The sequence below is a fragment of the Aythya fuligula genome, chromosome 1 (genome assembly GCF_009819795.1).
Source record: "Aythya fuligula isolate bAytFul2 chromosome 1, bAytFul2.pri, whole genome shotgun sequence".
NCBI classification, from domain to species: Eukaryota; Metazoa; Chordata; class Aves; order Anseriformes; family Anatidae; genus Aythya; species Aythya fuligula.
In genome coordinates, this window is record NC_045559.1 from 76320549 (window position 1) to 76335529 (window position 14981).

Consider the following 14981-nt stretch of genomic DNA (forward strand, 5'->3'; position numbering starts at 1 on the left):
ACAGATGACTCTTTTATGCTGCTGTTCAATCTCTTTTCATTCACCAACCTCTGCGACCTCCAGGGAACCCAGCCCTGATGCAGAACAGGCTGGATAGAGGACAGGTCTTAAAAACAATTAGATGAAAATTCTTAGATCCATTTGCACAAAAACTACAGGCTGTAACAAAGACAAGTGTGTGAAGGATGCTCAGCTCCCTGTATACTTATTACAGGCTATTCAGGTTTCTTACTCAGGAAAATGAGGTCAAAGGTGTAGGGAGACTTTTTGAACCCTGGCTTTATCTAAATATGGAGTCAGGTTGCAGCAAGGAACACACCTGACCAGAAAAGTTTGGAAGCATTCTTAGGTCCCCTCGTTTAAAGGGATCCATTGTGATACATAAGCAAAATCCAGTCACAAATGTTAATAGGATAAGCGCAGCTCCTGGAAACTAAAGCGTCATTATTAGAGATCAAAGCTATACTTGACGTACCTGGGACAGATCTGCTGCTATATATGAATACTCCAGCAGCACAATGTACATGTTAGACTGGCAGAGTTGGCTGATTAAACTGAATGTATGCTGGAGCAGCATGAAGCATATATATAACATTGCAATTAATCTGCCCCACAAGCCTTTTGCTATTTTCCAAGCAAAGGACTATTACACAGCTTGCAGAGTCATCCCTCTGTAAGTATCAGAGGCAACATGCAATAGATCTAACCCCAATATTATCAGTTGGGTGCTTTTCTCAAGTCTGCCTGTGTTTTGTCCACGTCTCTCTTTCAACTCAGAATAGTGCTACCTAAGAAAAATTGTGAGATGATGAAATGCTTTTCTCTAAGTTTCTGCAACAGCACAAGAACGCCAAAGGTAATATAAGGGTTCAGTCAAAGTAAGGTCGTATTATATCTAGTAAAATCTCACTGCATTTAGAGGCTGGAGAAGTAAGTCATTAATCCAGTTAAGTAGTCTTCCAGATAAATGACTGTTAAAACCTGTAATTGGATAAACCAGTTCCTCCTCAAAAATAACCTTTAATGAATTGACTTTGCTGTTCTAATAGTAGAATCTGAGCCTTTCCCATTGTGACATTGACCAGGACTGCTGTGTCAAGTGGAATAACGAGAGCATTAACCAAAACTGTAATCTACTCAGAGTCAGCTTAGTTGCCCTGGGAAGCAGTAGCACATCTGATTTACCTGACACCCTTGGCTTTTCATGATGTCCATTGCCTTCTTAACTGCTGGGTTTGGAGGCTCACATGCTTCCACCTGAGTCTTCACATTGTGCTCAAAATAGGGACCAATCAGAAAATAGTTTTCACCCCATTCATCTGCTGTAATTTTGGCTTTTGTCTGGATCACAGTGTAAATGCCTCCCACTGCAAAAGAAGATGACAAAGAACAAAAATTAGAAATGGGCATGGGCCACGAAGCTCTGGAATAAGCACCAACCAACCTGGGGGTCAGATATTCCACTAGTTAAGCCAGTTCACACATTCAGAGTTTAACTGAAACCTAGACTCAAATAAATCAGAATTCAGTCTGTTGGGACCAGAACTTCACCACTCAGTTCAGGAGTATGCACTCATTGCAGACCACAAGTAATTCCTGAATGGCATTCTAACACTTTGCTAAATTCTGGGTGACGGCATATGGGTTCCCTCAAATCCTCCTCTAATCATAAACGGATGCTTTCTAGTCTTAACCACTACTTTTATCTAAGTCTGTGGTCTTTTTATTTTTTAAATTTCTTTCATGTGTTAATACATGTAGTCACACCACAAATATTCATCCAATATGTTCTTTTATGTTGCCCCCCTTCCCCGTTCAGGTCTTGAAGTCTTTACATTCAGACTATGGAATTCAAATCCTGAGGTACCTGCTTCCGCTTTCACATGCCAAATCTTAATTATACTGCATCCCAAGTGCAGCCTGCTGCTTCTTCTATTGCAGAAGTTATCCTTTTCAACCACATTCTTTGTGACGAGGAAGTACATGTACATGTGGTAACAACTGAGCTGGCACTACACACAAATCGCTGAGAGAAGTAGAAGGAGAGATGAATTTCATTGACTACTGGCCATGAAAATAGATTTAACCCCAAATCCTCAAAGCAAGAGGTTTCATGTTCTATCACCAATCTAAAATTGTTAAAATTGAAACAAGTGTAGCCTACATTGCCAATATAAATGTGTGCAGCACCTTCCACCAAAGTATTGTCTATTTTAAAAATAAGTGCTGTATTAAATATGTAAGAGGATGGGACTGCAACATCCCCTGATGAGTAAATACAGATCTATCTAGTCTTGAACACAGTATGCAAGAGTCAACTAGCTGCTCTTCCCTCCCTGTTTTCCACCTCTGTCCCTGTAAGCCATGCAGTGACAGGGCAGCCTTGCAACCCACCTTTGTCACAGGACCTGTGGTGGCAGGCATAGGCCTTTTCCTCCACCACAAATACAGAACAACAGTGATTGCTTAGATCCTTCAAGAAGACAGCAAGAGAAGAGAAGAGGCTAGGCCACTGCTATATATCAGAAATGTTTGGCATAGCTCTGATGATTTTCAAACAGGGTAAGGCAAATGAAACACAGCAAGTATATGAAAGCAAACAAAGTTTGCAGACCCAGGAACGACAGGAAAAGAATTAGGGTTCCTACTTCAAAATGTCATCCTCCACTGAATCTAGAAATGTATAGTAATACTGCAGGCATGAAGAGTGTGTTATGCTTTTCAGTAGTCATCAAAATACATAAGGAGTCAGCACTGTAAATTGCCAGTGACTAACAGCAGGCACTCCAGAATTACTTTTAAAAGGTACTTGAGTATTCAGAGATGCAGATGCACCACATCCAACTGCACATGGCAATAAAATCTTCACAGGTTACCCGAGTCTCCTTAAAAATCTGACCCATATAACCACCATTTACAGCAGAGCAGATGAAGTTGCTCAGCACTTTGGGAGATTAGTTCCCAGACTAATTACACTGTATCATCTGAGAATTGCAGAAAGCCTGTCAAGCTTGGTATCTTTTAGCTCTAAGAAACTCAGCAACCAGAGATATGGTGTGGTTTTGTTTGTTTGTTTGTTTTGTTTGTTGTTGTTGTTGTTTTGTTTTTTAATTTTGCTCCTATAAAAGAAATTTTGCACTTACAATCTTTTTCTTTACAAGTATTCCATTTGTTCTGAATGCTTGAAATGCTTGAAGTGTCCCTAGTCTTACTTTTTTTTTTTTTTTTTTATATGCCAAGGTGTCTCAGAGTTCTAGCTACTTTACAAATGAAAACAAATAGTCCCGATCTACCAGCTTGCTAAGTAGAACTATAAAGAACTATAAATTATTACCCTACATAGTAACTCAAGATCTAAGAAGATGTGACTGTCATAGGTATATGTTCTTAAATCTATCCCATAGCTGAGGAGTTTCACATGATAGACATGTGGAACTTCAGAAGGAAATCTATGCATCAGATTCTTCTACACTTCATTAGGACCAGAAATCTAAGAAACTAACTCACAATCATCACGCTCTACCATGACTGCTCTGGACAGGGATTTAGAGAAATTTTAGGAAAGTGACACCATATATTCCCTCCAAATTCCTCTGCTCACAGGCTGAGAGACTACTTGAATACCTTATATTCATGTAAACACACTTCTAATGATATGAGACAAATCATAAGTTTCAACTCACAATGTGATGCAGTTATAATGACACAAATGCTCTCCTTACGGGATGGTAAATGCATTACATGAACACAGGATGCTTTAATGCAGATAAATAATGGTGTTGGTAGAAATCTCAGTCATGAAACTAGTTGGTTTTAACTGGCAGAAATACTAGGCTTATAATAAGGGAAGATTTTTGTGCCTGGTGACCCCAAGGAAAAGAGGATATATCTATTTGCACAAAGAAAGATCCTAGATAACATGATAAAGCCATGTATGACAAGAGTGGTGCAGGGCTCTTTCCCCACCAGCACAAGAGTGAAGAGCAGCCTCTTCCACACTGCAAGGCATTCAACACCGCAATCAGCAAGGCAGCTGAGTTTCCACAGATACTGCTTTTGAAAGAGTAACGATAAAGCTACGGTGCAGGAGCTGAACAGAGTCTGGGACTTCATTAGGTAAAGCCAACAGCTGAGGGTTCCTTTTCATAAGGTTTTGCTTAGCATCACTCTCTGTCCTGAAGCATGTCCTGCCGAAGATGTATGGAAGGCCTATTCTGAGCAAAAAAAGTGGAGAGTATGTTGTGGTCTAACACTGTAATTTATTGCACAACACTGTAAAAAACATTTCAGGGCACTGTTTTGCCTGAAATGCAACAAAAAGTACTTAGGATAAACCAAAAGAATAAATTTTATAAACTGTGAAAACTCTTCAGAAGATAGCTGCAATAGAATCTCTGGTTTACCTGGTCCCCAAACTTGCTTTTGTCTTTACTTACTGTAGCAATATGGCTTACAAGGGACATCTTTGTGTAAGCTTTAATTCACAGGGAGAAGTGGGCAAGTAAAACTATATATATTGAAAGGGTTAGGCAGAACTTAAAAAAGACATCTTGAGAAGAAAAGAACAATGTCTAAAATAACGTATTGACTTTAGAAATTACTCTTTCCCAAAACAAATTCAAGGAATATATTATATATCGTGAAGAGATGTCTTACATCTGTGAGGTTATTTAGAATTCACTGGAAATACCCCTGTTAGGAAGCCACCTATTACACATTCTACCAAGTAAGACTTAAGCTGAAAGTAAATATGCAAACCGTAACAGAATTCTCAAATTATTTCCAACAATTTAGTAAACCTCCTGATTCTTACTCAATCAGATGTTTTAAGTTCATATTGTAGAAAGAAAACCTTTCCAAACAACAAGAATATATGAAAATCTCATAACATTTTAAGTTTCTGTATTCAGTCTCTGAAGTTTTATTATCTGAAACGGGTTTTAAAACAATGAAAGACAAAATAAAAAAGAGATGCAGTATCAGGAGACATCAGATCCACAGAACTGGTTCAGATCATAAATAAACATTGTAAACATGGAGCATTACCAGTAAAATGTCGATAAAGGGCTAATATAGTGTTTTGATCTCCATCAAAATGTTTTATTCAATATTTTAAGTTCTGATAGTTTTAAAATGTCCTTGAAATAAACATATTTCTATTATTTCTTTTTAAAATTTATTTTTAACTTTTCTGCCAGAAAAATGGAATCAAGTTAAAAAAGAAATTAACAACAAATCTTTCTCCCCATTTATTTCCATCCACTCTTTTTTTTTTTTTTTTTTTTTTTTTTTTTTCCCAGGGAAAAATAAACTGGCATGGACAGGAGAACTAAAATGTTTGGGAAATAAGGACTTTGTCTATTTAACAGTCTTACTTTTTTTTTTTTTTTTTGGTGACCTCTCTAGAAAGTAGATGAGAACAAAATATCTGCTCAGAAAATATTTCATACAATTATTTTTTAAAGTTTGAATATTTTCATATACTTTGCCATTACTATAAATTTATCTGAAAATTTATCTGCATTTCACTAGGCATTTACTTCTTTCAGTCCTGGTGCATTACTTCTGCTGCATATTTAAAATCCAAGCAGTAGTTAGAGCCTTCAAAGACAGACATCAGATCTATCTAAATAAATAAAAGGCCTATGAGTCAAGAACAGTCTCCCCATACTGTATCACTACTGAGGACAGCATAGGCAGAAGTGGAAACGTCATTGTGCAACTGGAGATCTTTGTGCAAGATCTAACCCTGCAGAAGACATGCTCTTTCTGTTGCAAGCTATTATATGCAAAGACTCATTGCAAATGCTTTGTGTCACCTGATGAGATGTGGCCGCAACTTGCAGGAATACACAGGAACTGCATTACTAAAAAATGGCTTCTGGAGGTAGGACCCTTTGAGCATGAATTGCCAAAACTTCTCAAAGCTGCCAGAAATACCCACCATTCATTTTACTTGCTCTCCCACCCACCCCACATTGTGGAGGGAGAGAGGCAAGCAGCCACAGAAACCAAAAAGGAAGTAGAGAGGCAGAAAGAGAAGCTATGCAACTGAGATGGAGATAAGTGGCGACCTCCAGGACCACCTCCAGGACCATGCAGGAGCTCTTCCCCACACACCTATGCTACAGAGGCAGAGGATCAAGCTGTTCCCAGGGCACTTCAGCTGCTTTCCCACAGCCTCACCAGGCCACTCTGAAGATACTTTCCTGGGTGCAACCCAAGAGGGAAGTGGATCCCAGGCTCATGATTCAAACTGACTTTACTGCTGCAATTACTAGTTATATCAGCTATTCTTTCACCCCACCCCACCCCCCTTCCCATCCTAATGTATCTCTGATCTACAAACGTGATAAAATTAGGCATGAACTCATTTCTTCTAATGTTTGGTTGGATATTTATTTATTTATTTATTTATTTATTTATTTATTTGTGTATCTGGGCACTATTTTTAGAGTACAATATGTCAAGTGAAAAATACACTGCCTCTTCAGATAGCAGATGCTTTTCATGTATTTTTGGCTACTTTTTGTGGCTAGGACTCATCAGAAGATAAAAGTTCTCCATATTCTTTGAAATTCTGGCACTCCAAATATATTTTGTAATAACCCTGAAACACTGAAATTTATGACAGGTGGCCACAATACAGAAGCTATTCCTATGTGCATCACCCTGAATAAAAAGGACTGCATTTGAGGTTGCTTTGAAGCTGGCATGCCACCAGACTGTAAAAATGCAAAGGGCTTTGATGCGGTGCTTATGTTAAGTTTCCTATAAGAATATGTTTTTTCTTTTTTTTATATATATATATATATCCATACATATATACATACCAGTCTATCTATACATATGATAGATACATAGATATAACAGGAGTATCTTATAAAATTATATAAGAGAGATGGTAACATATTCTCAATCCCTAAAGTGTGCTAGCTCTCGTGTGTCACAGACTCCAGAGTTCACCATCTCCCAAGCAACTTTCATCATGGAAAGATATTTAACACAGAGGGGATGAAGTTCTGGTCTTACTGACTTCAGAGAATACAGGATTTAATTTCTAAGGGACAGATTTTCACCAGAGAAACTATATACAGAGCTCTGCTCCGTGGGGACCTGAAACAAGGTTTGTTTTTAGTAGAGTCTTCATTCCAGTAGGGATGGAAAAAAATACTTAATTCATCTACCAGTGACTCTTGAGTTAATCTGTCCACAGCTGAATGATGATACAAACTGGCCACCTGCCCAGCATTTTTAAGCACTGTTCTACTTTCTATCTAAAAGCTGTTAAGAAGTACAGCAGAAGGAGATACTGATCTGAGTATCCATGGAGTCACTTTAAAGGCACAGACCAAATTTTGAAAGTTTGCAGCCCCTTCCCATTAATGTATCAGAAAACCCACTACCCTACATAACTAATTGTTATGGCAATTTACAGATTAGACTTCTCCTCTATCCAGATTAAATACTTCAATTATCAGTGGGGAAAACATTTAAAAGAGGTTGAAGAGGAGGGAGCAAAGATAAAAGATCACTGTGGAAAATTTCCAGGACTGCTGCAGCAAGTAATGGCCTCTGGCTCCCTGCTGACAACTTCAATCTCTGGAACTTTGGACACAAGATCTACAAAGCTTGTAGCCACTTGGTCTGCGCTCCTGTCCTTACAGTTTTATCCGTCTTCATGTTACAGAGGAAAGAAAACCAGTCCTCCAGTGCAACATGCACGGAGATATGATCACACCTAGTTTTACTGAAGCATGTTGTCCAGGAGAAAAGGGAAAGGAAAGGTGAAAGAAGCAGAGCTTCCCCATGATTACTACCAGACCACGTGGCATGGCAGTGCACTGGGGCTCATCTTTTTTCCCTTTCTGCCACAGAAACACAGTAGATTCACTTCACATTGTGGGACTTGCCCATCAGTAGAAAGTCAAATAAAGTGAGAAAATCTTGCATCACAAACTGCACTTTTGTCACATCTCTGGCAGTGGACTTTAAATGCAAGATTATTTCAACATTGTGCTCATGTTTTAAGTGGAAAATTCCTTTTCACATGACTTGGGGGAAGGTGGAGGGAGAGTCACACTTGCAAATTAGTTTTTTTAATTTATTTTTCACTATCTTCTTCAGTTACCTTGTCTTTGCTTGCACCAGCCAGAGGATGTAAACAAAGAAGAAAGAAGAGTAACCAAAATGCCTGTGCTTTCCAACACGTCAGATGTCACTTAGCACAGGCAGCACCATAACACCATATAAAAAGTAAGCATGATGAAGAAGAAAACTTTGCCTAGATAGAGCATGTGTTATATGAATTAGACTTAAAAAACAGAGACACTTTCACTGTGCCAGCTGCTGAGAAAGAAGTTATGAGACTCTGGAAATAATAGATACCTGTAGATCTCCGAGTATTTAATCCATACAGCTGACTCATCCCTCCCTAGAGCTGCATCAAGTGCCACAGCATCGATCAGCCTCATCTCCTGCTCAAGGAAATCACAGTAAACCCTCTCTCCCCATCAGCACCCTGGCACATGAAGACCTTCCCACACTACACAATCGGATATACTCCAATCTGCAGGACCCTTCATCATCCTCAAGCTCTGAATATATTTGTGAGGTTGAAAAAACAGCTGAGCAGAGCTAGCTGTAAAGGGTACTGCTTACAAGAGTGTGAACAGATACCCATCTGTAAGCTCTGGTAGCATGTTCCTCCCTGAGGAGTAATAGGGAAGAAGATATTCAGTCTAACTGTCACTGCCACAAAGAAAAGGAGGAACTAATATGAAGCAGTCATGAAGGAAATGAACCCATAGCCAAAGTTGATAAAAAGCCTTGAACTCCCTCCTGGAGGCAGCAGCAACGTTACACCACTTTAGCAGTGTGAAGAAACTTCACACTGAACTACCCTGATACAACTTTTCATTGCCATAAAAGAAGTAATAAACCGTCATGTTAAATGATCAAACTTGTCAGACGATAAGCCCAGCTAATGCTTACATTTCCCTCAATATTAGCAACATTAAAACTAAAACACTAAAATATGTAGCAGTATTAAATCTATGTGGGGCAGGCTATTTAGACAAATGAACAATTATTCCTTATGCCGAAGGAGACAGGAAAAATACAGTGTAAGCTAATATTTTCTAAGCCTGTATATCTTTTGTGATGACTCTCCCTGCATTTTGTTGGCTACACTCTCTCCTAAGAAGCACAGTGCCCTAGCATTTTCCAAGAACTGTTTATAAAACTTAGGTCACCAGGGAACAGTATTTCACCATGTGACTTTGACATTCAAGTGCATGGAACATATAGAGAAATAGCCTTCCGTATCAAGAATTTAACAGAAAAATAAGCTGAAATGGCCTTATTAAAGAATTTTTGCATAAATATTTCCAGTCAGGGTCGGCTAATGGAATATTTGAACAGAGATCCAGTTCTAATGAAGATATTGTTTGCTATGATTAGCTGAGTCAGCTTCATTTGAATGCAAGGGTTTGATAAGTGGTGTAATGAACAGCACCTTATTTTTAAACTAATTGGAAAAAATGTTTATTCACTTGTAAATATTACCTCATAATATATTAGAATAATAAATGCGTCAAATGACACAGCTACTAATAAGTCAGTATGAGCTATATGAATGATTAAATGATTCTCAGCATTTTGTATATACACAGAAAGGCAGATAAATCTAATTATGTTTTACTTTTTCTTAAACATATTGTATGATCTCTATAACCAGTGGGTCCAGATGACTCAGAAAATATATATACCATGGAGTTAAGAAATGCGAGCAAGAACACCTGAATTTGCTAGCTTTCTGCTGCCATCTGGTTGCCAGTGGCTTACTCATCATGCATAATGCAAAAGTAAACGCTGCATGGCCCAAGTTCTGTCAGTAGAAGATTAACTCAAAAAAAGAGTGACTAAAACTAATGAAAAATCAGCCCACAGGGATTCAAAGTGCAAAAGTTTGGGACTACCTCTGTGTATTGACACTCCTCACTAAACTAATAAGAGCAAGGTAAAATTGCACTGAAGTGCAGATTAAATACCGGAAGCTACCACAGAACAGTAATTTCAGTTTCGCTACAGCGATAAATCCTAGAACTGTCTATTCCTCTCACACACAGTTCCCCTTTAGGGTTAAAATCTTAACAGATTACAGATCCCCTCTTCTGACTAATCTCTTTATTTATCTGTCAGGACAATAAGACACACAGGTCAATCATTTACTCATACTAACTCACTTTTGTGACAAAGCTGAAACATGTTCCTGCTTGGTAAACCACACCTAGCTGAAAGGGGGATGATTTGATGAGGGAATGAGAAATGGAGGCAGAAAGATCTTTGCATAATGAGTAATGTGGACTTTGTGTGCAAAACTGTATGCACTGCGCAGATTTTGAATCTGTACACATGCACAAAACATGAAGTCCATATCTGGCACTACCCGTGTTTGCAAAGACCAGTCCAAAAAGGTTTCAGTTGGCATAAAGGCTGCTGGTCATTGACATCTGCTTTTTGTTCGCTGGCTTCTATGCAGCTATGTTTATTTATGCTTCTTTCAAATTTGTCCTCTTCCCTCTCCTCCACACTGCTGCAGAAGGTTGAGAGACTCCTAAACTTCTCTGAATTTGGTGTCTGTTTTACAGCTACTTCTCATACATTACATTCCCAAGTGAATTTGCATGGAAGATAAAAGATAAATATTTACTAATCAATGTCTATATATCTATATGCATGCACACCCAGGCATAACACTTGGATGTTTGTTTAAACTATGCAGCCCTGGTGGTGAATCATGTGCACACACAAACACAGAGAAATCCTGACTCTACCACGCTCATTCCATACAACTACACACAGATGCAGCCCACACACAGCAAGCATAGTCACATACGGATGCCACATTTGTTCCTTCCAATACAACCATGCAGCCAGCTCTTCCCCAATATCCCCTTAATGCCCTTAATGCCCAAGTCCTTCGTGCCTCCCCCAAATTCCATAAAAAGAGCCATGCTGACTCCTCAGAGTGTTGTACAAACCTTTGTTGGTAACTTCCCAAGAAACTTCAAAGAGCAACAAATCTTCCACTGGTAGGTCTTCATCCTCCCACTGAGGAAGCCCATTAAGAGAGGTCATGGAGAGTGATCTAGCCAGTGGCATTTTCTTCAGCCCTTAAATACTCACCACACAGGCCACAAGAGTTATTATCAAATGTTCGGTTAATGTGGCAATTCTCTGCAGTTTTGGTTGGAGTAGTCTTCTAGTGCACTGGGCTGGGAGGAGAAAATTTACTCAGATAGCTGGCAGCTAATGGGTTTAAACTGTCTGACCACCAGCATTAAATTGGCTCAGTGAAATCCTCAAGGCTTGAGAAGCAGCTGCGGGCAGAGGTAAGAATTTAAGACTGACCTGAGAAAGGTCTTGACTGTTTTGGGACCAGGCCTCTTCCTTCTTTCCTTAGAGGGACATAAAAAATAGTTTTGAGCTTCCCAGCCACAGCATTCACTAGCTACCACCTCAGGAATGACTGAAACTCAACAGCTGTAAATTCAGCACTGCCCTGAGCAAACTCCAGTAGGGAGGACACTTTGAGTTCACCACCTGATTAGAGTCCAGCCCCCCAAGTCCTCCCCTTGACATACACCCTGCCTGTTAGCACTCATGGACCTTCTCTGTCCGCTGGCCACTCACTAGCTGGGTAAGTAGACTTTTTCTACAAGATATCTCTTAGATGACTTGCCAAGTAAGGCACTGTTACCTAATTCTTGTTCAGTTCATCAGTCCCAAAGCACTATTTTACCTCACACCCTTTTTCCACAGTTAATTCCAGCTGTGTCCCTATTGCTCCGTGCAAGCTGTTGATTTCATTCTGCTCTAGAACAAACCTGCAGCCTCGAGAGCTTTTACAGAACCACAAATGCTCTGTCCCTACTTTGGCACACATTTTTGATGGCCCTCTCTGCAGGTCTGGTCCCCTATTTTCCAGCTGGTTTCTCTTTTTCTATGCCACAGCTCTTCTCTGGCCTCTGGGCCCAGGTTCTCTGCCCAGGAAAGAGTACAGCCCTGTCTTGCTCCAGCACAGAGCTGGGATACTGTAAGCTGTGTACACACACCTGCAGAGCTGTAGTTCCAACTTGCAACCTAAGAACCTCAAAGCCCCACAGAGCAGCTGCCTGCTGGGAAGATACTTATGTGCTTATGCTGAGAGCCCAGTGTTTCTGGGACAGCTGTGTAGATCGAATCCGATTCTGAGCTTAGACCACAACCTGACCAAAATCTGGAATTCAGCATGGATCAAATCTCCACGTGAGATCCAGGGCATCACTACCATTGTGGAGAATAATGTTGCACTGTTAAGTGTGGACTTTATAGTAGCACAGATAGACAAAACAAGTCCAAAGTGATTGGTTTAGAAGACAGGTGGCTCACCTGTGTAAGAAAAGCATGACTTCCTACTCTTTACAATATAAGAACCAGTAATAAATACTGCAATACCCATAATTGCATATAGAGGTCAGCTTTCTGTGAAATAAGGACAGAAATTTAGGGAACACTGTAAACAAACAGTTCCGTGAGCTGTGGGTGAACTTATGGCTTAGGCCAATGTTTCTGTCACAGCATAACCATTTACTTTTCCCTTTATATTCTCACTGTGCTGCCAGACTGCAAGAATGGTGGTTTACATGATAGTGAATCAGTAGTCGCAGTACTTGAGAGAAGCTGACATTACCAGCAGCAAAAGGTGCTGGAAAACAACCCAGGAGTGTTTCCCAGGCAGCAAATTTCAGCCCAGAATGAGCAGAGGGGACTGCATGCATGTCTGTTGGAAGACAATCACTCAATACAATCAATATAATATAATACAATATAATACAATACAATACAAATATAATATAATGTAATACAATAACACAGCTGAGCCAATCTTAACAGCTAATTATCACCAAAAGACTTACTCTTCCACTGACACTGCTCATGCTGTCTCTGCACTTAGACGGCATTCACAGCAGCTCTCAGAACTAACCTAAGGTTACAGAAAACCTTTCTAACAAGTTAGGAAATAGAGCTGGCTCAGCAAAGAGCCTGGTAAGCGTCCAAAGAGACAGAGCAGCACTGCTGGTGAATAAGGAGAGATAGGAAGGTGAAAACAAATCGTGCCTTGCCTTTCCAGTCAGAGGAGCTGCCAGAAGGGCTCAGCTATGCTGTGCCACTTCACCCACAGGCCCAGCTGGACTTTGGGAGAATAAAAAGATTTTCTTTCTAGGCTAACTGGAAGACATTACTGCTGGCCTACGGCAAGATTCAGGGCTGCGTGTCTTTTTGTCTCAGTGGTTGGAGTTGTGCTATTTATCACTTTATGAAAAAAAGCCCAGCTGAGAATCATTACTTTTGGAGAAGCTGTGTTTTTTACTATGTGGAATAAGTAGGAAAGCAGATCATCCTATAGCTTAAAACTCATGTTATTTGAAGAAAAAGACGTTATATTTTAAGGGTCCCCTCATTTCTGAACCATCAACTTTGCTGAGTCACACTTTTATCTGGAAACCCTGAGGGCAAGGCTGCAAGCCTCAAAAATGCCATCCTAGCTGAGAGGGCAAGAACAAACTATCACACAAGCCCATCCTAATCCCACAGGGTTTCATCAGTCCAGTGTCAACGGACACACTGCAAAACTGGGCATCTTAAAGGGTTAGCCCACAGCCTGACTCCAAGTCAGGGTCACTGGCTCACTGGGCCCTGTTGCTGCCATCCAGCCCGTGGGCTGCCGAGCAGCTGAGGCAGCCATGTTAGGCCACACCGCCAGCCGGTGAAGGGATGCCAGGCAGAGCCATCCACCAGCAAAACCGTCAGTGGCTCAGTTTATGGTGCTAGGTGGCACATACCTACTTCTGTAGAGCAAAAATGAGATCCATGCCCAAGGAACTTGTGCCTGATGGCTCTCGTTATGAGTAACTACCACAAGCTCCAGCTTTCCAGAGGAAAAATGGTTGTGTTTCCAGGTGCATGAGCCCCATTATCACTGCTGGCAGAGTCCTGTTGTCCTTTATAGAGCCACAGTCAGGATGTTGAAGTTATCCTGCCCACATCAGTTACCTCTCCACAGATGGCAAGCAAACCTTTAGCAGTGATGCCAGATGAACAGTGACACTGGCTCACTAACATACCATTGTCCCCAAGCATTCAAAAGCTGTGATGAGCCTAGAAAACATGTGAATAATTTTAGAACAGTGAACTGAAGTTGTAGTAATACATTTTTTAAGCTCTTTATGTAGTCTGTGATTCTCAGGTTCCTAAGCATCATGCCTCTCTAGCTTTTGTTTCTAGTTGGGGGATACTTTTACTTTTTGGAGTTGGAAAAACGTGATGTAACTCCTTAGGCCTTGGAGAATGGGTTTGCAAGAATCATCAGACATCATGAGAAAATTCACAACCACTGGCAACACTGTCATTGTGTAAGCCTGGGCAACTCATGAAACTCTTCTGAACTTTGTTTTTACCTTTCTGGAGTTGGAGATGATACTCAAGCTTCTAAGCGTTTCAGCTCTTCTGACCAAAAGTGCTCAATAGCACTATGAACGTTAGTTTTCCTTCATATTCTGAGTACATCTGATCTGTTTGTCTTAATGAAGCTTTTTATCATATAGTGCCATCCCAGATACCTGCTTTTTATTATTAGTGAAGGAAAAGCAAATGAAGTGCATAGGAAAGGTTAGATCAACAGCCCATTCAAAAACTTTCATCCTTGCAAATGGTCTTAATTGCTAGAGGGCAAAAGGCTCTGTTCATTATATTTATGGCCTGCTATGATTAAGTTTGGCGTCTCTATGATGCATCTGAAATTTTTTACATTTACTGTCCTTAATGAGGTAATGCCTGTGCCTGTGATCCTATAGCAAAGTGAGCTCTCTAGGAGAAAAGCTATATTCTGGCAGTAAGAATGGGCAAACTTTTAGTATGTTCAGTGGAGGGACAGT

The 14981-nt window shown here is 40.2% G+C and overlaps 1 protein-coding gene across 1 annotated transcript in view; it reads right to left on the reverse strand.

Annotated features, from left to right (window-relative positions):
* Positions 1 to 11166, reverse strand: part of GYS2 (glycogen synthase 2) — a 48795-nt gene extending 37629 nt beyond the window's left edge. The window contains exons 1-2 of the mRNA XM_032204737.1: positions 11046 to 11166; positions 1186 to 1367 (exon numbers count right to left, since the gene is read on the reverse strand). Of these exons, the coding sequence (XP_032060628.1) occupies positions 1186 to 1367; positions 11046 to 11166 (303 nt within the window). The remainder of the gene's footprint in view (positions 1 to 1185; positions 1368 to 11045) is intronic.
* Between the last annotated feature and the right edge of the window lie 3815 nt (positions 11167 to 14981).